Source organism: Papio anubis, chromosome 13, assembly GCF_008728515.1.
Source record: "Papio anubis isolate 15944 chromosome 13, Panubis1.0, whole genome shotgun sequence".
NCBI classification, from domain to species: Eukaryota; Metazoa; Chordata; class Mammalia; order Primates; family Cercopithecidae; genus Papio; species Papio anubis.
This window is the reverse complement of record NC_044988.1, coordinates 67,584,139-67,605,407: the sequence shown is the minus strand read 5'-3', so window position 1 is coordinate 67,605,407 and position 21,269 is coordinate 67,584,139. Positions and strand designations below refer to the sequence as shown.

The window sequence follows — 21,269 nt, the reverse complement described above, 5'->3', positions numbered from 1 at the left end:
CACTCCAGCCTGGGCCACAAGAGCAAAACTCCATCTCAAAAAAAAAAAAGGAGTGTGGCCTTCTGGCATGAGAATGATGACCAAAGCACATGGAAGTCTTGCTAGTTTTGGTGGAAGTGTGAAGGCCACTGAGTCTCTGATATTCCTACATCAGCATGACTTTTATGCCCTGAGATGCCTAACAATTTCATGAGCATACAATTTATTTATGGTCAGCTTTCCTGGGCAGTGGTGAGGCCTGAATAAAAGGTTGCTCCTGAGGGACCCTGATGAGGTTGAATGAGGAAAGTGAGGATTTCTCTCTTCCATCTGTGCTTAGGCTTCCTCCCCAAGTTTTAGGACACTATGATGATTACAGTAATGGAAATGGTACTGGGGCCGGGTGCAGTGGCTCATGCCTATAATCCTAGCACTTTGGGAGGCCGAGGCGGGTAGATCACCTGAGGCCAGGAGTTCAAGACCAACCTGGTCAACATGGCAAACCCCGTCTCTACTTAAAAATACAAAAATCCACTGGGCATGGTAGTGCACGCCTGTAGTCCCAGCTACTCAGGAGGCTGAAGCAGGAAAATCGTTTGAACCCGGGAGGCAGAGGTTGCAGTGAGTTGAGATTGCGCCACTGCACTCCAGCCTGGGTGACAGAGCAAGACTCCGTCTCAAAAAAAAAAAAAAAAAGATACTGTGGGCAAGTTTGGCAACTCCATTTTCTCAGTGGCATCCCTGAGAGGCGAGGGGCTTGCCTCGCTCCCCCAGCTGAGAACCAGTGGAGCAAAATCCTACCCTCGTTCTACCACGACCCCAGTCCCTCCTGGGGGCTACTCTGCCCATCTCCTCATCACTTGCTATTGGCCACCTGGGAATGCCTCCAGCAGGCCTGAGTTTCAGTCTTCACTGCAGAGACTCCTGCAGCAGACATCAAGGGCTGCCCAGCCTTCAGAAACTCTCTCCTTCCCGGAAAGAAGTTCCTGACATCTCACCTTGTTCACAAGCCAAAGGCTATGAAAGCACAGGTGCTTTCTCAAGCTTGACCTGAATTCGACAACCATGGGGTGACGCAGGCTGGGGAGCAAAAACAGGGACATCCCCCATACCCAGGGCTTTTCTTTTTAATGAAGCCTGACATTCTATTCTGGGAGTCACGCTCATTTGTGTGAGGGGAAGGTTGTCCTGGGAAGCTGGGGAAGGCTGGTATGAATAAATCATAAAGCACTTTACAAATCAGCATTGGCTCTGAAGATGAGGGCCCGAAAAGATGCTGGGGCCCAGTTCTTGCCGCCCCTGAGAATTAATTTATTTGCAGTCAAGGCTGTCTTAGAAGCTCTGTAAAGGGGAGTCCACACGCATGACTGTGGGGAAAAGGCATAGATTATCTACCCTGGATCGAATTGGGTCAGCACAGATGTGTATACGAGTTAGGGCTGGGGCCATTTATGTACTAATTCTCAATATTGCCCAGGAAGAGGAAGTGAAAGCTCTTGAATTTAGAGCCTAAGTACCAGTCCCCGATGGGTACAATTTGGATTGTATTCCACCTGCTATTCCAGGGTGGGCAGCTCCTTCATTTCACTTGGTGCCGTGGATTCTGTTCTTCGGACCTAGAAGGCTGCTCCCAGCAAACTCCCACCAAGCAGGGAGCTGCAAGGAGAAGTAGGCCCGTGTGGTGTAGTGATCACGGATCTTCCAACAACAGCCTGCATTCGACTGCCACCTCCTCCACTTACTAGCTCCTGACTGCAGCAAGTGACTTAACCTCAGTTTTCTCATCTGTAAAATGAGCGTAACAGTTTTCCCTCTGCAGAATTGCAGTGTGGGTTAAACAAGACGATTCAGACAAGCCGCCTGGAACGCAGGGAGAGTGCTACATGGAGGGATGTAGGAGGAGGGACAGGCATCACAGCTTGTCACCTTGCATCCTCGTCACAGTGTAATTTCCTGGTGTCCCACACTGGGTTCTGTAAATCTTAAAGGACAGGGGACAAGGTAGACCATGAGGCCCGGTTCAGACATGGTGCAGCCGAAGTCACAGTTCTGTCTGCTCCGTTGCCATATACATGCTGCTTTTTTCTCCCTTTTAGATTTCAATGTAGCAGCCTAACACAGTGAGAAACCATGAACACCACCTCAGGCAGAAACCTATCATAGTCACAAGATTAGGCCTCTCTAGGGGCTACACCTCTGCTCAGACAAGGGTGGGTCCGTGTGTGAGTGAGTGCACACACACACACACACACACACACACACAGTGCTACTGCTAGGGACGCAGTTTCTCTTAGTTCCCATCCCCCACTCCCTCTGACCCTTTCCAGAATCTTCCCAGCCTGTCACTGCTGGTTTCTGCAAGTCTTGAGAGCAGCTCCAGCGATACCCCGTGCTGTCTCCCTGGACACTGTGTGGGTAGTGGAGTCACCATAGCAACGTGGCCCCTGTGGACATGGAGCTGTCTGCAAGGACGGTGCTGGGTGTGGGCCAGGGCCCCACTGCCGGGGAGAAGGGATGGACCCCTGCAGCTGAGCTGACCTGGCTCTGGGATCCCAGCCCCTGTCCGCCCAGACAAGGAGCCCAGCAGGTGGGGAAGAGAAAAAGCACTTGCCTTCCTTGTGGATCTGAGGCAGAAAGCCCAGCTCGAGCGTGGGAGGAGTAAGAAGGGACTTTGCAGACAGGATGAGGAGGCTCCAGGTGGACCTTAGATCCCAGCGTGGGCCTCACACAGCTTCCTGGGCTCTCAGAAGCATTCCTGGGCGTGGGTTAGTCAATAGCTTCCTGTTAACTCCCCGAGTCTGTGCCCTCAGCCCCTGTGATTCACCAAGGCCAGCTTTCAGCCGGGGGCAGCCTTTCCTTCACGACCATCTGACAAGGCCAAGTTCACTGTCCGCACCTGACGGAACAGAAGACTGAAGCCCTGTCACACACTGCGAGGCAGCAGGGAAGAAGTTTAAAACGAGCTCTGTTGGACCACAAAGATGACTGAGATGTTTCATTAGAAAACAATAATATTCAGATTTTTTATTAGCAGGCTTATACCAGGAAAAAAAAAAAGTCAACTAAAGTTATTAGGGATGTGGTAACCACTTATCCCAGCCAATATTACCAAAATTTTTGTCTCAGATTTTTTTACATTGAGATATAATCCACATACCATAAGTTTTGCCCTTTTAATGTGTACAATTCAGTGGTTTGAGTCTGTTATTTCATTTTCGATGGCTCTGCAGAGTATATTGGAGGAGCACCAAAGAGAGAGGTTCTGCTGTGGGACTGACTGTATTCAAATCCCAGCGGCACTACCTCCTAAGGTGTGACTTTGTTTACCTTATTTAACATCTCTGAACCTCAGTTTCCTCTTCTGTAAAATGGGGATGATAGTAATAGGGTTGTGAGGATCAAATGAGATCATGTATGTAAAGCACCTAGTGCCTGCCACACAGTAAGACTTCATACATCTGAGCCATTATCATTATGTATGAACGAGTGATGGGACTGTCTGGATAATTGTGTTCACCTCTGGATACCATTAAGACAGACACTGATAAAGCAGAGCAAACGTGGGATGAAGAGGCTGGGAGGCCAGGCGCGGTGGCTCATGCCTGTAATCCCAGCACTTTGGGAGACTGAGGTGGGTAGATCACGAGGTCAGGAGTTCAAGGCCAGCCTGGCCAACATAGTAAAATCCCATCTCTGCTAAAAATACAAAGATTAGCCGGGCATGGTGGCAGGTGCCTATAGTCCCAGCTACTCGGGAGGCTGAGGCAGGAGAATCACTTGAACCCAGGAAGCAGAGGTTGCAGTGAGCCAAATTGCACCACTGTACTCCAGCCTGGGCGACAGGGGGAGACCCTGTCTAAAAAGAAAAAAGAAGAGGCTGGGAAAACCAGTTGATGCTGGCCGGTTTGGTGTGGGTACCCGTGGCAACCTCTGGCTTTCTGTGGCCTTGCTCTACCAAAACTGGGGCGGGAACAGACTTGGGTCCTGCCTAAGTCAAAGCCAAGCTGGTGGCTGCCTCTGCCACCTTGAGTGCCGAAAGGGGCTTTGGGGAGGGCAGCAAGGGAGGTAAGAATGACACAGACGGGACCTCTGAGGACGCTGCAGCCATGTAGTGGTTGGAATCTGACCTAAGAAACCAGTTCGGCCCAGGGCTGCCCTGAGGGACGCTCAGAAGAGCTTGGCTCAGCTTTAGCTCCTCCCAGCTGCCTCTACTTGCTGACCACCCCAACTCTTTTATCTATTTTTCCACTAAAAAAAAATATGTATATTATAAGCGTGGCACTCGGTGAATTTTCACAAACTGAACTCAACTGTGAATCCAGGATCCATATCAAGGAGCAGGGCCTTACCAGCATCCCAGAGGCCCTCCCTGTCTCCTTCCGGTTCCTATCTATCCCAACCCTCCTCCCCCTGCCAAGGGTGGCCCCCATCCCAGCTCCTGCTTGCACAGACAGTGCTACTCAGTGTGCACTGAGCCACCTGGGGGTCCGGATGGAATGCAGCAGGTCTAGAAGGGGGCCTGTGCGTTCCTGACACACTCTCAGGGGATGCTGATGCCACATCCCCAGACCACACTTGGAAGAGCAGAGATAAGATTAGTACCTGATGCTTTATTTTTGTGTTGTCTCTTGGAGACTGGTTGTGTAAGATAAATGGAAGCACCAGAAGCCTGGTCTCCTGGGACCCAGCTGTGGGAGGGAAGGAGCTCCTGGGGTAGAAGACACCGAATGTGGCCCCCACCCTCGAACCTTGGGAGGCAGGGCGGTTCTGTCACAGCTGGCAGGGTGGGGTTTGAGTCCTGAAGCACCCCTTCGGCCCCTTCACCCTGCTCAGATGAGTGGCAGCTGGGCAGGGATGGGGCAGGGGAGGCCTAGACACTGGACTGGGGAGTGTGATGTCCTCTTCCTGCCGTCCTAGAGGTACTGGAATTTTCTAACTCTAACTAGAAAGGTAAAGGCTGCCTAGGAACACCACTTGGCCTCCCAGTAAATTCAAGTCTGGTAGGAATTAATGAAACATTTTTAGTGAAAAGGCCATAAATCTGTGGGGGTTTTTTTGTTGTTGTTGCGTGGGGATTTCTTTTTGAGGCAGTTGAGAAGTAAAGCAATGTAATAACGTGGGTTTGGGGCTGTTTCTGCAGGTGGGCTCTCATGGCTGGCCATGGTAATGTGCTTTGTGATTTCAGAAGGCAGCAGGAAGGCTGGGCCAGGAGACACCCACAGGGTTTGGTGGTGGCCTTGCCTGGTAGGTCCAGACCAGCTCGGGGAGAGGGCCCAGGGACTGGCTGTCACAGGGCCTGATTGGGCCAGCTGGAGTCCTGGATGGGGTGCAGATGCCCGCTTGATGACAGTGGCCTCCCCACCCCCAACTGCCTTCCAGTGGAGGGGGCTGAGTGGGGAACCAGGGACTCCCCGGACTCCTGAGTCGATACGTAGATGATGGTCTCCCTTCCAGACAGCCCACATGTGGGCCACTCCAACCTTTGGCTCTGCTCAGCACTCTTGTTCCCACAATTCATTCATTCATATGATAACATTCCCAGGCACCTACTAGACACAGATAATGTCCTTGGGGAGCTGGCAGTGTAGATTGAAAACCTAAGTAAACAAACAGTTCCCATTTACTATGTTGTGTACACTGACAGAGACAGGCCTAGGGGAGTGGGTAAGGCCCAGAAGCAAGGGACAAATCAGGGAAGACTTAAAATAAGGGACCCCTCTGAGTGAGCTCCAGTTATTTCTGGAAGTCCTAAACGATACACCATACTTGCCCACAGAATTCTCAGCAGCTACAATCACACGGTGTAGCCTCTCAGACCTTCCTCTCTGACCCTGATGCCCACTCGTCCATGTCTTCTGTCCACAGAGCTGCATGAAGGCACATAGCAGCTCCCTCCCCACCACGCCCCACCCCCGCCTGCCACCACCCATCTGAGAATGCTGCTCTTCCAAAACCTCCCCAACCTCCAGTCCTGAGGCTCCTTCTGGGGTTGTGGGGGAACAGGAAGAAAGGCCTCTTCCTCATTCTGCACTGTTCTGTGGCCCGAGCCAAGGCTGCTAAGGGCAGTTGTGCACTTTCTGCACTACACAAGGGTGTTGGCATCAGGGGCAGGAGCTGAATTTTGGCCTGTGATCGGCTCTTTGAGCCAAGTTCTTGGAGTCTGTTGGCTTCGAGGGCCTTGAGGAGTGGAGTCGTTCAGAAAGGGCCCAGAGGGGATGCCTTTCAGAAATTTCTCCTCCCAGAGGGGGAACCTCTCTCTGATTTGCCCCAAGGCTCCTAAGATGCCCCCTAGGCCCTGACTTGGGTTCCAAAGTGCTCCTGCAGGTCCTGAGTCACCTTTGCCCCCTGCACCATTTCCCCAGAAAGGCTCTGCTATACTCTAAACTCCAGAGAAGATTTTCTGTACAGGTCTTACCCAAAACACCCTGAGCAAGATGGGGTTTTTGGGAGCTGTTTCTAGAGGCTGCTCTTCAAAGTCTTATAACTTCAGGATTTATCTGTCGCCCCTGCCCCAGAAGACAAGATGGGCCCTGGAGACCTCAGGCCTCTCACCTCTCCCACCTCATACCTCACGGTGGTCTGGGTCTTGCTTTGGGGCACTCTGGGAGTTTCTTCCCTCCTTCTCACTATTGATCACCTGGAATGAGCAGTCAGAATGAAATAAAAGGCCCTTGAAGAAACTTCTGGACAGCAGGAGAGTGACTTGCCCCTGTGTTCAGTCAGCCACCAGAGCTTGCTCCTCCCTCTGACTTGTTGGCCTGAAGCCCACATGAATCTGTGGCAACAAGGAGACCTAGAGCACAGCAGTCCCGTCCTCCCGTCCATCATCTGTCAGAGCAGGCCTGCCAGCAGAGGTTATGTGTCCATTTTCATGCTGATCCCCAGAAGAGCATTGAAAGCCCTTCACCCGGCCAGGCATGCTGCATGAAATCAATGGAGCAAGCGGCTGGGCAGAATTGTTCTGGGCATAGATGCTTCCTTCCATTTGGAGATTTGCTCTTATTTCTTTTTCCTTTTTCATAGCTGAGACTGAGATGGGCGCTGCCTGCCTAAAGTTTGTCTTCCCCCATGGATGTATTATGTTCAAGCCAGTTTGCAGAGGGGGCTGAGAACTTGATGGCTAAGGGGAGAAAAAGAAAGATGTTAAATCAGAAAAATAAACACATGTAAGACTTTAGGAGAAAAAGTGAAGTAGCTGATTGGTGTTGATGAATCAGTAGAGACTTGTGTTGGTGGTAACATATTGAAAAACAGAATCATTAGAACGCTTCAGATGAAACCTTCTAGTTTATTCGGCATCATAGAGCCACATAGAAGGGAGGCACCTGGGATGTCATTAAATGAAACCTCCCTCAGTGCAGGAAATGCCCCTGCAGCGTTCTGATGGAAGGGGTGAAGCCGGGGCGGGGGGGTCTTCCAAACTTTGCTTGAATATGTGGAGTGATGGGGAGCTCACTGCCTGTCAGACAGCATGTAGAAGGAACAGCTGAGGCCATGAACTCAGCCTCTTTTGCTATCAAATGCTCCAGTTCTCTCTGTGGTCTTCCTTTATTTTGCTTGCTTGGGCTCAACTTGCACATCTGTGGTGACAAAGAGTTTACAACCTCCTAAACTGGCCCATCCAGCCTGATTGTCTCCTCTTGGCTCCAGCGATTTAAAGGTGGGCACAGCAGGCCCTGCCTCCCAGTAGCTTCATCTAGTGGGAGAGGTAGACAGGTAATCAGATAGATGTCATCTCTGTGTGACCAGCAGAGCAGAAACATGGTTGAAGGCAGAAGTCATGAGGAGGAAGTGGTCAGGACCTCCCTGCAAGGTCTCAGTAGGCTTCTCAGAGGAAGTGGCTCACAAGTTTGGATTTCAGAGGATGCACGAGAAGTTGTGAAGAACACTGAACAAGGAATGGCATTTTGGGTGGAGGAAACAGCACGTGTCAGACCTGGCAGCATGAGCCAGTGTGATGTGAGGGGAAAGACTGAGCAGTGCAGGATGGCTTGAGGAATATCAGAAGAGGTAGGGTGGAGGGGGCTGCACCCTTCCTGCTAAGAATTTGGAGTTTAACCTGAGGGCTCTGTGGGGCAGCAATGGGTTTAAATCCCAGAAGCTTAAGCTGGACTAACACTTAATACGGGGACTGACTGTGGAGCCCTGGCAGTAGGTGTCTGGTGATTGTAGGCAGGAACGCTCCCAAAGACAAGGTGGTTAGTCAGTTCTCTACACCAGACAGCAATGGGATGCAGCACTGAGAGTCTCTAAGACAACCCCCAAGTTCAGTGATTCACTAGGACTCTCAGGGCTCAGCGTGCAGTCATACTCGCAGCTATGACTTATTACACTGAAAGAATACACAGCAGCATCAGCAAAGGAAAAGGCACATGGGGAGGCGAAGTCCAGGGGAAACCAGGTGCCAGCTTCTGATAGCCCTATCACAGCAGAGGTGCACAGGACACGCTTAATTCCCCCAGCAATGAGTAGCGACCACATGTGTGAAATGCTGCCCAGGGAAGCACATTAGAGATGCCATGCCCAGGGAGTTTAGTTGGGGGATGGATATGTCGACACCGTCTGCCTACTACATAACAAAATTCCAGACTCCCAGAAGGAAGGCAGTGTTCAGCATAAACCATGTTTGCACAACCCGTTTAGGCACAGTGAGCTGCTCTTATCATTGAGGAGATGGTGGGAACCATCCAGAATCCAGGCTCTCAGATACCAGCCAAGGACCAACCCTCAAATCAGACCTTCCTAAAGACAACAGTCTCAGGACTGCTATGTTAACTCTTTTCTGCCCAGGCATCCTCAGCTATTCTTTGCTTTTAGTTTATGGCAACATATTGCAATTTCCAGATGCCAGGTTAAATTTATATTATTGAGTTTTAACTAACAACTAATTAGATGGTTGAGTCTTAATGAATTTAGCCCTCACAAAATAGACAAGTGGCCTGGAAATGATTGTTTCAAAGAAAACATAAGTTAAAGCAAATATTAAGAATGCTTAGCACACTAAGGCCAGATGCAATGGCTCTTGCCTATACTCCCAACACTTTGGGAGGCTGAGGCAGGAAGATCACTTGAGTTCATGAGTTCAAGGCCAGCCTGGGCAATATAGCAAGATTTTATCTGTACTAAAAATCAGAAGTTAGCCGGGCATGGTGGTGCATGCCTGCAGTCCCAGCTACTCAGGAGACTGAGGTAGGAGGATTATTTGAGCTCCGGAGATGGAGGCTGCAGTGAGCTGTGATTGTACCACTGCACTCCAGCCTGAGTGACAGAATGAGATCTCATCTCAAAAAAAAAAAAAAAAAAGTGCTTAGCACACTGGAGTGACACATCTCCTCAAAACAGATGTTTGTCAGCCACAGGATGAGGTAAAAATGATGATATTACTTCATCTTTGTCCTTTTTAAAATGCCCATGGTCTGTATATGGTAATTTGTAAAATTAAACATGTTCAAGAGAACGTTATCAAAAATGCTGTAGACCATTGGTCTGAACAGTCGTGTCAATAAATTAGCTTTACAAGTGTGTTGAGGTCCCCGGAGGGTGTTACAGGTTGGTCAGCTACCCCCTCTGGGTGTGTCCTGGTCCTTTGACATCTGGCTCCTAGGTGTAGATGAAACTGATTTGGGTTGAGGAGACTCCATCTGAGGAGGAGGCAGCAGCAGGATGTCAGGGAGAGAGGCCTGGACCAGGACGAAGCATCGAGTTCCAGGCTCAGCTCTGGAGCTGTGTGGCGTGGTTAAGGGAAATATCTTAAATGCGCTGGGCCTTAGTTTCTTCACCTGTTAAGGGATTTCCTTGCTTAACTGACACCTCCAAAAAATCACCTTGGTGTTTGTTGTTTTTCTTGTTGTTTGTTTTTATTATTATATACTTTGCCTCTGGCCTAATAATACTTGTTGAAGATGAACAAATGAACAAACTAATGAATGAGTGACCCAGCAAACTAATGAATGAGTGAATGAATGAATGAATAAGATGAACTGTCAAGTCCCATGCATCTCTGACAGATGACAAACGTATTTTCTGGTCATTGAATACGCTCAGGTCTAAATTCTCTCTTTGGCTCTTTCCCCCTCCCTGTTTTGAATACTTTTCTCATATCCTTTTATGATCATCTGGTTAATAATGTGGCCATTCTACATTGTTTCTAAAGCACTGTGGTTCATTTTTACCCATCTGATTTCTCCTTGTTTGTGAAATTTAAAAAAAAAAAGAAAAAGAAATAGAAGGCTCAGTGCCCACCTGTACCCTCGCAGCATTCATGCTTCACAGGCCTGTGTTTCCGAACAAGTGCTGTGATACTGTTGTCCTTCCCTTGATTTAGTGGGTCGGCCTTGCAGTCTAAAAATAGTTCCTATTTTTACAAATAAAATGGAAATGCAAAATGTTCTGTCTCTGAAAACCCGGAGAGTCAAGTTGCCGGAAAGGCAGGAGCAGAATGAATCCGTCAGGGGAATGGGCTGGGAACATTTCTTGGAAACTTCCTGCTTGTGCTGGTGGCAGCCAGCCCTGAACTAGAAGGGGCCTGGGGAAGCCAAGCAAAGCTGCTGTGCTCAGCTCCTCTGGATGCAGAGGGCCTCAGCTGCCTCTCTTTTCCCCTACCACATCCACCTTTCTGCCTTGTGTTCAGCCAAGGCAGGTTGGAGCCTTTCAAAGGAAACTAAGCTCAACAGAGCTGAGGGAAAGCAAAGACCCAAGCTCAGAGCTGCAGCTCATGGGGCACGTGGCTTTTCCGTCCCAGTGAGTGGGAGGCCCCAGAACTCAGTGGTGCACAGCCCAGGGCTGGACCATGATGTGGGGCCTCCACCTGGAGATGTGCAAGTCTCCTGGGTATTAGAGGGTGTCCAGTCTAAATGGTGAGGGTCGGGGGTTCTGGGAGTGATGCAGTACAGGTGAAAGTGGGCGTCCTGGAGGCCCCTAAAACCTAACAGGTGGTGGCCAGCCTGTTCCAGCCCTAAGGGATCCAAGTTGTAGGCTCATGTCAGGGCCGGCTGTTCCCATTAGCCACCAACCCAGGGCTAGAGGTCAGGGCACACCTTGGTCCTGAGGAATAGGTGAGAGCCAGACAGGGCCTCAGTCCTGAGCAGGGACCAAGGTCTAAATGTGAGCTCAGTAGCCAGGCTGGCCTGTGCTGACTAACTGGCCTTCTGAGGTCACACTGGACAATAGTAGCCACATGGCCTGACCATGTGGGGAGAGGGCTGGGCAACAGGAAGAAGGAAGGGAGGAGGGGAAGTGAAGGCCAGAGGGCTGGACCATCACCTTTTGGTGGTACCTCAGCAGTCTGTGGCTGTCTCTCTGCCTGGCTCTCTCTGGGCTCATCTAAGGGAGGATTTGAATCTTGCACTCCTGTGTGCCCAGTGCCCTGGGTCTGGTAAGTGACTGATAGAACTAAATGCCTATTGAATGGAAATTTGATTGAAAGATGCCAGTGAAACTCAATGATATGTAGAGGGGAGTATTTTTCCCCGTCGTGAAAAGTCCCCCTGCAGGGTGGCCTCATACCTGATGAAGTCCGTCTACCTAAGGAAGGTCAATGCCTCTGTTTTCTCATGGCCTCTAGGTCAGGACCTGGATTCTCACCGTGGGCTACACAACCGCTTTTGGGGCCATGTTTGCAAAGACCTGGAGAGTCCACGCCATCTTCAAAAATGTGAAAATGAAGAAGAAGGTAATCACTCTCCTTCTGTTTCAGGGTATTAACAGTGTTCACTCAGCATTTATCTAGCAAGTATATACTATATTCCAGGCACTGAGCTATTTGCTGGGGATCCAAGCTAAACACAATCCCTACCTCCTGCTACCCTCAACCTACTGGGGAAATCGGACAGTTAACAAAGCATTTATAACACACGGTTATCAGGGCTGGCTGGGGACATGTGGGGAGTGCTGGGGTACCAAACACTCACGGGAGGCTTCATGGAGGAAGTGCCACCTATGCTGGGGCCTGGAGGGTGAGTAGGAGTTAGCCAAGCAAAGGGCATAGAGATGCTGGGGACCTTGTCAAAGGAACCATCCAGGGCAGCCTGGGGATAGGAGGAGGGTGGTCAGGAGCTGAGAGAGGCTTGATGTGGCTGGGGCATAGGACTCGTGGGGACAGGGGACAGGGAGAGGCTGGAAGGGAAGGCTAGAGCCACATTAAGGAATCTGCACTTTAACTTATGGGCAATAGGGAGCTCTTAAAAGAGAGGAGTGAAACAGGGCTGGTACTGGATTTAATGATTCCATTTTCAAAGAGGCTCTTGTAGGACAGGAGCTCGCCTTCACACTGTGGACTGCATTCGCCACCCGTGAGGTTTGGTATAGCCATGATGTTGCCGACCTTGTCTCTTAGTCATAGAGAAACTTTGTCCACCACTGTCCTTTTTAACTCTTGCAGTGGTACTGGTTCTCCCCTTTCTTCTGGATAAAATTTGTGGCAAGTCATGATTTTGAAGGTCCTCTGGTCAGTAACTATTATAATATGTAGAGTCTATCATTATATTCAAAACTTCAAACAGTATTCATTGGCACAACTTCTCCCTCTCCCAGCTCAGGCCTGCAGCAGGCCGGCCACCTGCCTTGGGAAAAGGGGTATAGGCTGGCTGCTTCTCTCTTTGGCCAGCCTGCATTCTTTCCCCATCATCCCATCCACCCAGGTGTCCAACCCCTCTGGAGTTAGAATTAGGAGTGGTGGAAGGGGCAGGAAATACCTTACTTGCTTGGAGCTGGCATTGGACTTACTGGGCCTGGCGAGGATTGCAGCGGGCCCTTTACACTCCTGGGGTGCTTTTCTGGGTCCCTCATTACTGGGACTTTCTCTCCTGCCGTGCTCTTGATGCAGATGAAATGCTCACCCAACTGACCATTTCAATTGGCTTCTTCCCCTGCTCCTGAGCATCCTTCAGTTCTCTACCCTGGGGTCACCTTACCCCTCCAGCTAGTCCTGGACAGGGCCACACAAGCTCTTCCTCACCCACGGCCCACATCTGGGGCACAGAAAGCACTCCTGCACCCTTTGCATCTACAAACCTAAGGACTGAAGGCTGATGTCACTGTAGCAGCTGCCTCTCTTTTGTTCCATCCTCAGAGCAGCTGGCCAGTCCATCATCCCCCATTAGATTTCTCAAGCAGGAGTCAGACACCAGTCCACAGGGTCCCCCAGGCTGCAGAGACTCCTATCAAACCACCCAGTGATCTCCTTTTCACTGGACACCAAGGCCTCTTTCTTGATTTGAGGTCATGGAGGAAGCGTTCCCTCCCAGTCCACCCATTTCTGTCACCAGGGGAGGGGTCTCATAGTACCATGATACCTCTTACCGAAAAGCCTCTTCTCAATTTAGTCCCCCACCCATCACACCCTAGCCCCCTGCACACACTCTTCAAATCCTGATGTGGGCATCACCTGTTTACTGACACCTCCTCTGCAGATCCTCACTGTGGGCCCATCCCAGTGGAACATGGAGCCTGTTGTTCTGGTTTTTCATCCGAGCCTGCATTTTGCTCCCTGGTTACCTGGTGCCAGTGGCAGACAGCAACCCAGCCCGAGCAGTGGGGCCAACAGGCAAAACAGAAGCCTGGAGTTCTAGTCTCTGCTCCACTGCTGATCTGCCGTGTTCCTTCAACAAAGCTCGTAATCTTTCAGGACCTCTGTGTCCTCATCTGTAGAATGGGGATACATTGATATAGTATTGTCCCCTTAGCTGTGATTCTGTGGGCTCCTGCCTGGTGTCCTGGTGGTACCTCTCCCTCCTCAGGCCCCCCACCCACCTCTTCACTGCCAAGGTCCTTCTTTAGGACTGCAGCCCCCTGTCCTCTCCAGATGAGGTGGAGGTATATTCTGTTCTCTGTCCCCTGCTCCACACCCGAACCACCTTAGGAAATCCACAGGCTGCATTTAGAGTGGGGAAAGAGCCCTGCTCTGCCGCCCTGTCCCTGTGCTCGCCTGGAGAGGCCCTGCGTCTCTGGGCCCCAGCAGCATTTATGACAACTCTCCATGAGAGGAGAGGCCTGGCCACCCCAGTGTTTCTCAGCTCTGGCTGCACACTGCAGTCCCACAGGACCTTTTGAAAACTACAAGAAGTCACCCAGCCCAGGCCAGTTGAAATGAGGGCTCTGGGGCCGGAGCTGAGCATCAGTAGTGTTTCAGCTTTCCCTGCTGATGTTAATAGACTGCCGAAGTTGGGGACCTGTGGTCTCGGTCAGGGCTTCTGAGTGTGGCTGGCCTGCAAGCTGTTAGAAGTGCAAATTCCTGGGCCCCGCCCTGACCCTAATGAACCGGAATATTTGGGAGGAGCCCAGGAGCCTGTGCTTTCCCCATCCCCGGCCAAAGCAAGTCAAGACAGATACAAAGCCTGGCATGAGGAGGTAACCGCTTGAGCTAACTCCGACCCAACAAAGACTTGGAATCAACCCAAATGTCCATCAGTGACAGACTGATTAAGAAAATGTGGCAATATATACTATGAATACTATGCAGCCATAAAAAAAGGATGAGTTTGTGTCCTTGTAGGACATGGATGCAGCTGGAAACCATCATTCTTAGCAAACTATCACAAGAACAGAAAACCAAACACCGTGATGTTCTCACTCATAGCTGGGAACTGAACAATGACATCACTTGACCTTGCAAGGGGACATCACACACCGGGCCTATTATGGGGAGGGGGAGGGGGAGGGATTGCATTGGGAGTTATACCTGGATGTGAAATGACGAAAGGATGGCAGCACACAGCAACATGGCACAAGTATATATGTAACAGACCTGCATCGCTATGCACATGTACCCTAGAACTTAAAGTATAATAATAATAATAAAATAAATAAATAAAATAAAATAAAAAAATAAAATAAAAAAATAAAAAATAAATAAATTAATTAATTAAAAAAAAAAAAAAAGCAAGTCAAGGCTGAGAGCCAATTGGCCTATGACTTCTGGCTTCTCCGCCTGCAGCTCTGGTTTAAGAGCTGCTCTGCCATTGATAACTCCATCCTGGTTTGGAAGAAGCACAGTGTTGGTTCCTTTGTGCTAATATGTGATTCATCCCTATGGTCATCTGTGATAAGGAACCTGCCTTTATGCTTTCTAACGTGACTGCCAAGCAACAACACGCCACTGTCTGGCAACAATCGACAAAACATATCAGGGAAAATGGCAGGAGTTCAGTTGTCTGGAAGCTCCCTGTGGGGCAGTGATGTGGTGTCATCACCAGAGGCCACCGGCTTTGCTCACTTCCTCCTGCACTGCCTGAGCCAGGGCAAACTTGACCCCCCTGAGGGTCTGGGCCAACTCTGAGAGCTTGGGCTTGCAGTGGGTCCAGGCATCCAGGGAGGGGGCTTATCTGAGAGACAAGCCCCACACACACACTTTTTTAACTTTTTAAACTTTCTTTCCTTTTTTTTTTTAACTTTTTAAAACTTTTTTTCTACTTTTGTTTTTAAGGGTAATGATGTCAGAGACAGTGGGGTTTAAAACAGTCCCTTAAAGGGTATGAGGTTAGAGGACTAGAAGGTGACAGAGGTTGGACATCAGAGGATGGTAATTGTGTCACCAGGCATCTAGAGGAAGATGATTGTGATGGTGAGAAGGGCCTCAGGACCAGCGGGGGAAATGACATCAAGGGTGGTGAGGGTGACATCAGGAACAGAAAGGGAAATGAGAGCAATAAGTTTCATGCACAGAGGGGATCAGGACCACCTCTATTGGGTTAATGACACTGAACTCTCCACTTAAAAATGGTTAGTTAGGGGCAACCCGCTCGGGTCCCCTTCCACACTGTGGAAACTTTGTTCTTTCGCTCTTTGCAATAAATCTTGCTGCTGCTCAAAAAAAAAAAAAAAAAAGTTAGTTAAAATGGTAAAGTTTATGTGCATTTTACCACAATAAAAACAAAACTATAACAATAAAAGCCAACTTGGTTATGTAAAAAACTGACACTGTGAAGAAGAGCCCAATTTTGAACTACACCTGTCACAACCCTTTCAAAACAATCTGGTTCCCTGATTGAGTTTGTGGTTTGGGTAAGATATAAATATCTCTTCTCTACCCTACCCTCCTGTAATTTGGTTGGTAAATAATACTTAACCACAGCACCACAAACCGGCTCCTGGAATAACTAAAAAGCCCAGAGTGACCCCAAAGAGTTTCTCACACTGGAATAATGTACTTACCTAGCCTTCATCATTTTCATAGCAAAATTAGTACCAAATCTTGTACTGAAAGCCTTTGGCAGTTCATATTGTTCATTTGTATTGTGCAATCATCGTCACCATCCATCTCCAAACCTTTTCATCTTCCCAAACTGAAACTCCATACTCATTCAACACTAACTCCCTCTTCTCCTCACAGCCACGGCCACCACAATTCTTTCTACGAATTTGACTCCTCTAGGAACCTCATATAAGTTAAATCATACAATATTTGTCCTTTGGTGACTGACTTATTTTGTTTCTTTTAAAGAAGTTTGGACTTTTTTTAGTGGCCCCCTTAATTGTTTTTTAACTGACATATATACTAGATTTGTATCAATTTGCAAATGCAATCATATGCTTTTTTCAATGCAGTTTTTTTATCCTTTTCTTCTTTGCATAGCTCCCACCCCTCCTCCCTCCATCCATGATGGCTTGCCCTCCCCAAACGTACATATACAAACTTCATCCCATATGCCCCGTATGTCCACAGTTTTGAAAGCATTAAAGGAAAAGAAGCCTATGAAAGGCTATTAAACACGTGGTGACTTAATGCTTCCAAATTTCATATTTTTACAGCATGTTACTTTTTTTCTAAAGACCGATTGTGAAATCTTTTTAAATTGAGAAGGTTTATTACAGTCTTTATTTTGCCTCATATTAGGACCAAATGGAAGCATTGAGACAAGAGTAGAAATTTAGAGATGACACTTCTGTTCTGGGGGAAGATGTTTCGCTTCTCGGCCTTTTGGCTAAGATCAAGTGTGAGGACAATGGAAGTTTACTACAAATATGACTGGATTCTGTTGCAGACAATAACATGAGTGGGAAAAGCATCTGAGGATAAACCCTCAGACTTTCATCTGGGCTCAACTTAAGGAAAATGCTGAGGGCTTTTAGTAGCTATCCTGAAGCATCCGCCATCTAAAGATGACTCGAGAGCTGAGCCCCAGGGGCACCATCCATGCTGTATTCCCCCTGAATGGTGTTCCCTGAAGAAATGAGTTGGCCCCAGTGGAAGGCCAGTCTGAATAGGTCAGAAAATCTTAAGTTTTTTGAAAAAATAAAGAAATGCCCTTTTCTCTTAACCAAGCATCAGCCAAGTTTTTCTGCAAAGAGCCAAAATAGTCAATAGGTAAGAATTTGCAGCCTCTTCTGTCACGGTTGCAGCTACTCAACTTTGCTTTTATAGAATGAAAGCAACCATAGACAAATACGCAAATGACATTCGTTTAAATGAGTATGGTAAAGGTGTAAATTTGTCTTCTCTACCTTACCCTCCTTGTAATTGAGGGTACGTTCATTTAATTGAGCATGGCTATGTTCCCATAAAACTTTATTTACAAAAACAGATGGTGGGCCAAATCAATAGTTTGCTAATCCCTGCTCTAAACAACTCAGAAGTCACATTTAGTAAAAATTGCTGGATCTGTTGAACAGTTATTGTAAGCCAGGCTCTCGTAATCTAGTGTGGCATGTGCAAATATTATCCCCATGTTCTAGATGAGGAAACTGGTTCAGAGTGGGAAGGGAATTACCCAAGATCACACAACTAGTTAGTTCATTTCCAACTTAGATCTGATTCCAGAACCAGGTGCTTAATCATTACTGGGTGCTCATCTGCCTTTGCTGTCATCTGCCACTAAGTACCTCCTACCCCCAGAGAGAGGACTGCATGTGATAGCATCAGTGAGCACTGACATAACGCAAAGTTCAGGCAGCACTTAAGGAAAGAAGTCAAAGAATCTAAGAATAGAGAGATGGCTTTGCCTAATGCAAGGGGTCTCTGGTGCTCTCTGGTGCTCAGATCAGTGTTTTTTTTCTTTCCTTCCCTCTCTTTTCATTATTTAAGATTATTTTAAATCACCTCTACTTGACATTGTATTTTGTATTCCCATGGGTGTACTTGTGTAATTTTCACTACTTTTCTTCCCCACAAACATGCATGCTTCATAGGGAAGAATGTTTATGTTGTCCACTGTTGCATCCTCAGTGCCTAGAACAGAACCTGACTCAGGGTAGGCACTCAATAAATATTTCTACAATTAATAAATAAAAAACGATTCATAACTACTTAGCCTAAACTCATTCAGTCACAAACACTGGTTACATGCCAGGTTTTGTGAATGGTGCCAAAAGGAAAATAACCATTTCCTCTCCTCTGATTCTCAGCATCTTCCCACCATGCACCCATCCACACATGATGATTAGTCCCATGTCTAGTAGAGCTTAGGTGCAATATCACATTTTGCCCCTAGATGTCACTATGTCTTACACATAAACACAGAATCACTAATTGTCAAAACCCAAGTAATGGTAGCCAGCTACCATTTGTTGATCATCTTCTCTGTGCCAGACACTAAATGCTTTCTGGACCTCATCTCATTTTATTCTTATACTAACTGTACAATTTAGGGATCACTGACCGCACTTTAAAAAAACGGAAACTGAGTCCTAGCAAAGTTAAGCAACTTGCTCAAGGTCACGCTTGACAAGAATTGGGATTAGAATGAGGTCTTCTACTTGCAAAACCTGTGTTCTTTCTTTTATACCATACTTGGAGAATAACACAGAAAGTCTCCTCTCTCCCTCCCCCTACCCCTGCCCATTTTACAAATGAGAAATGCAGAATGAGAGCAAGGAAGTGATTGGCTCATGGTCACACAGGTAGCAAGGAACAAAGCCAGAATTCTAACTCACGTCCACTTAATTTTAAATCCTTTAGAATTCCACTGCCCCAGCAGGGTGCCATGGCTCACACCTGTAACCACAGCACTTTGGGAGGCTGAGGCAGGTGGATCACTTGAGGTCAGGAGTTCAAGACCAGCCTGGTCAACATGGTGAAACCCTGTCACTCCTAAAAATACAAAAATTAGCTGGGCGTAGTGGCACATGCCTATAATCCCAGCTACTCAAGAGGCTGAGGCAGGAGAAGTGCTTGAACTTGGGAAGGAAGCAGAGGCTGCAGTAAGCCTAAATTGCACCATTGCACTCCAGTCTAAGTGACAAAGCAAGATTCCATCTAAAAAAAGAAAAAAAATACACTTCCTCAGACTTCATACTTGAGCCATTAAATTGGAAGGATTTACTTTATGACGTTTACAAGAGGAAAATTCTGGTGCCCAGCTTTTGAAGCCATCTCTGCCCCTTGCAGGGTATGCCTAGATTCATGGAGGAAGAGAAGCTGCTTGGGCTCAACCTTGAAATCAGGGTAGGAGTATGCCAGCAGAAAGGTGCAGGTCAGGCCTTCCAGGGGTCAGGAATAGCTGGGCAAATGCCTGGGGGGCTCAAACAGCCCCGTGTTCAGCATCACGTAGATATGAGGCTCCTTCCAGCCCGTCCCCTAACTGCTAAGCTCCTTAGGCATTTTGTCCCAGTTTCTCAAGACTGGCAGGTAGTTGCCTAGTTCCCCAGAGGGTGAGAGTTAAGCTGGGTTTCTGCAAAGCACCAGCAGTTCACCATATCCTTGAAAATCTCAGAGCGGGCTTTGCTGGTGCCCTGCCCCCAGGTAAAGCGGTTTTGCTGGATTTGATCTCCTTGGCAGTCACTGAGCCAACACTTTCCTCGTGTTCTTTTTACATTCGGTAACATAAAGGCCCCTCGGGTTTTTATTTCTCCTTTAAAAATGGCTTTAATCGTTAAAAACCAAACCTGGTGATATTTCTTAAGCTTCTGCCTGAATTTTGTTTGTTTTTCCATGAGTCTTTCCCAGAACTACTTCATCACATTAGCTTTTCTGGAGAGTGAGGGGATATATAAACATGAAGTGAATGAAATACAGGTCAGCTTTGGCACCGAAAATATTTATCCCCCGGCTGATCCCTATCAAACAGACGTAAAGTGGGCCAGGAGTCTCACAGAGTAATAAAAATATCCCAGGCTGCAAAGAGGAATGGGAGTTATATTTCTTCTTTTTATATTCTTTCATGTCGATTCAATTCATCAGACTTTTAAGTAGCTACTGCATGCCAGGCCCTGTTAGGTGCTGAGGAAACACAAATAAAATGGGCTTTCTTTCTGTCTAGGGCTCCCCAGTTTACTGAGGAGGGAAGACGTGTATACAACTTAATATAGCTTCTGATTGGAGCTGTAAATGTTTGAGGATGTGAATTCTGGAGAAAACAGAGCTCGGTCCAAATCCAGGCTTCATTGCTTATGAAGTTTATTACATTGAGCAAGTTACTTAGCCCCCTCTAAGCCTCAGTTTGCTCGTCCATAAAATAAGAATAATAACAATATTTGACTTTCTATGAAACACTGCCTCTGAGACCATCAACCTAGAGGCAGGCACAGAGTCAGTGTTCATTAAATGTTAGCTATTCTTCTCATTGTTGTTACTACTGTGGTTCCTCCTGATAATGAAGTATGTGAACAAAGTGCTGTGGAGTAATTAGTTGTGCTGCAGGAGTTAGAGAGGGCTTCCTGGAGGAGGTGACAATTGATCGAGGTGTTTAAGGATTATTAGAAGTTTGCCAAATAGAAAGAACAGGGTATTCCAGACAAAAGAACTAGCACCTACAAAGACCTGGAGGGTGAAAATCACAGCTCGACCAGGGACTAGGAGTGGCCAAACTTCAACAAAATACACGTGTGTTTGGGGAATGATAAGGTCAAGCTTGTGAAAGGCCTTGAATGTCACGCAGAGGAGCTTGGCTGAATTTATCCTGTGGGTGATGGGGAATCGCAGGAGACTCTCCAGCTGGGGGGTTCATGATGCAGGTTCCTCCCCTGACCTGGGCCCCTAGCTGCTGCGTGGGAAGCTGTCTCTCACATCGGCTGCCCTCCGCTCCTTCCTGCTCTGTAGATCATCAAGGACCAGAAACTGCTTGTGATTGTGGGCGGCATGCTGCTGATTGACCTGTGTATCCTGATCTGCTGGCAGGCCGTGGACCCCCTGCGGAGGACAGTGGAGAAGTACAGCATGGAGGTAAGCCCTCCACGCCGGCAGGAGCGAAGCCTGCAGATGCAGCCCCTAGCACGTGAGGACAGTGAGGCTGCCCAGCACCCAGACTTCCCAGTACCCCGCTGGGAACACTTCATCAGTTCCATTTCCTTCCATTTGAGACATGTTATTCCAGGGAGGCCAAATATAAGGTGTTGTGAAAGAAGTCGATTTTACTATT

At 48.1% G+C, this 21,269-nt stretch overlaps 1 protein-coding gene across 2 annotated transcripts in view; it reads left to right on the top strand.

Annotated features, from left to right (window-relative positions):
* Window positions 1-21,269, top strand: part of GABBR2 (gamma-aminobutyric acid type B receptor subunit 2) — a 416,448-nt gene that overhangs the window by 321,613 nt on the left and 73,566 nt on the right. For both annotated transcript variants that reach the window (XM_021927328.2, XM_031654347.1), the window contains exons 12-13: window positions 11,543-11,650; window positions 20,951-21,073. In XM_021927328.2, the coding sequence (XP_021783020.2) occupies window positions 11,543-11,650; window positions 20,951-21,073 (231 nt within the window). The remainder of the gene's footprint in view (window positions 1-11,542; window positions 11,651-20,950; window positions 21,074-21,269) is intronic.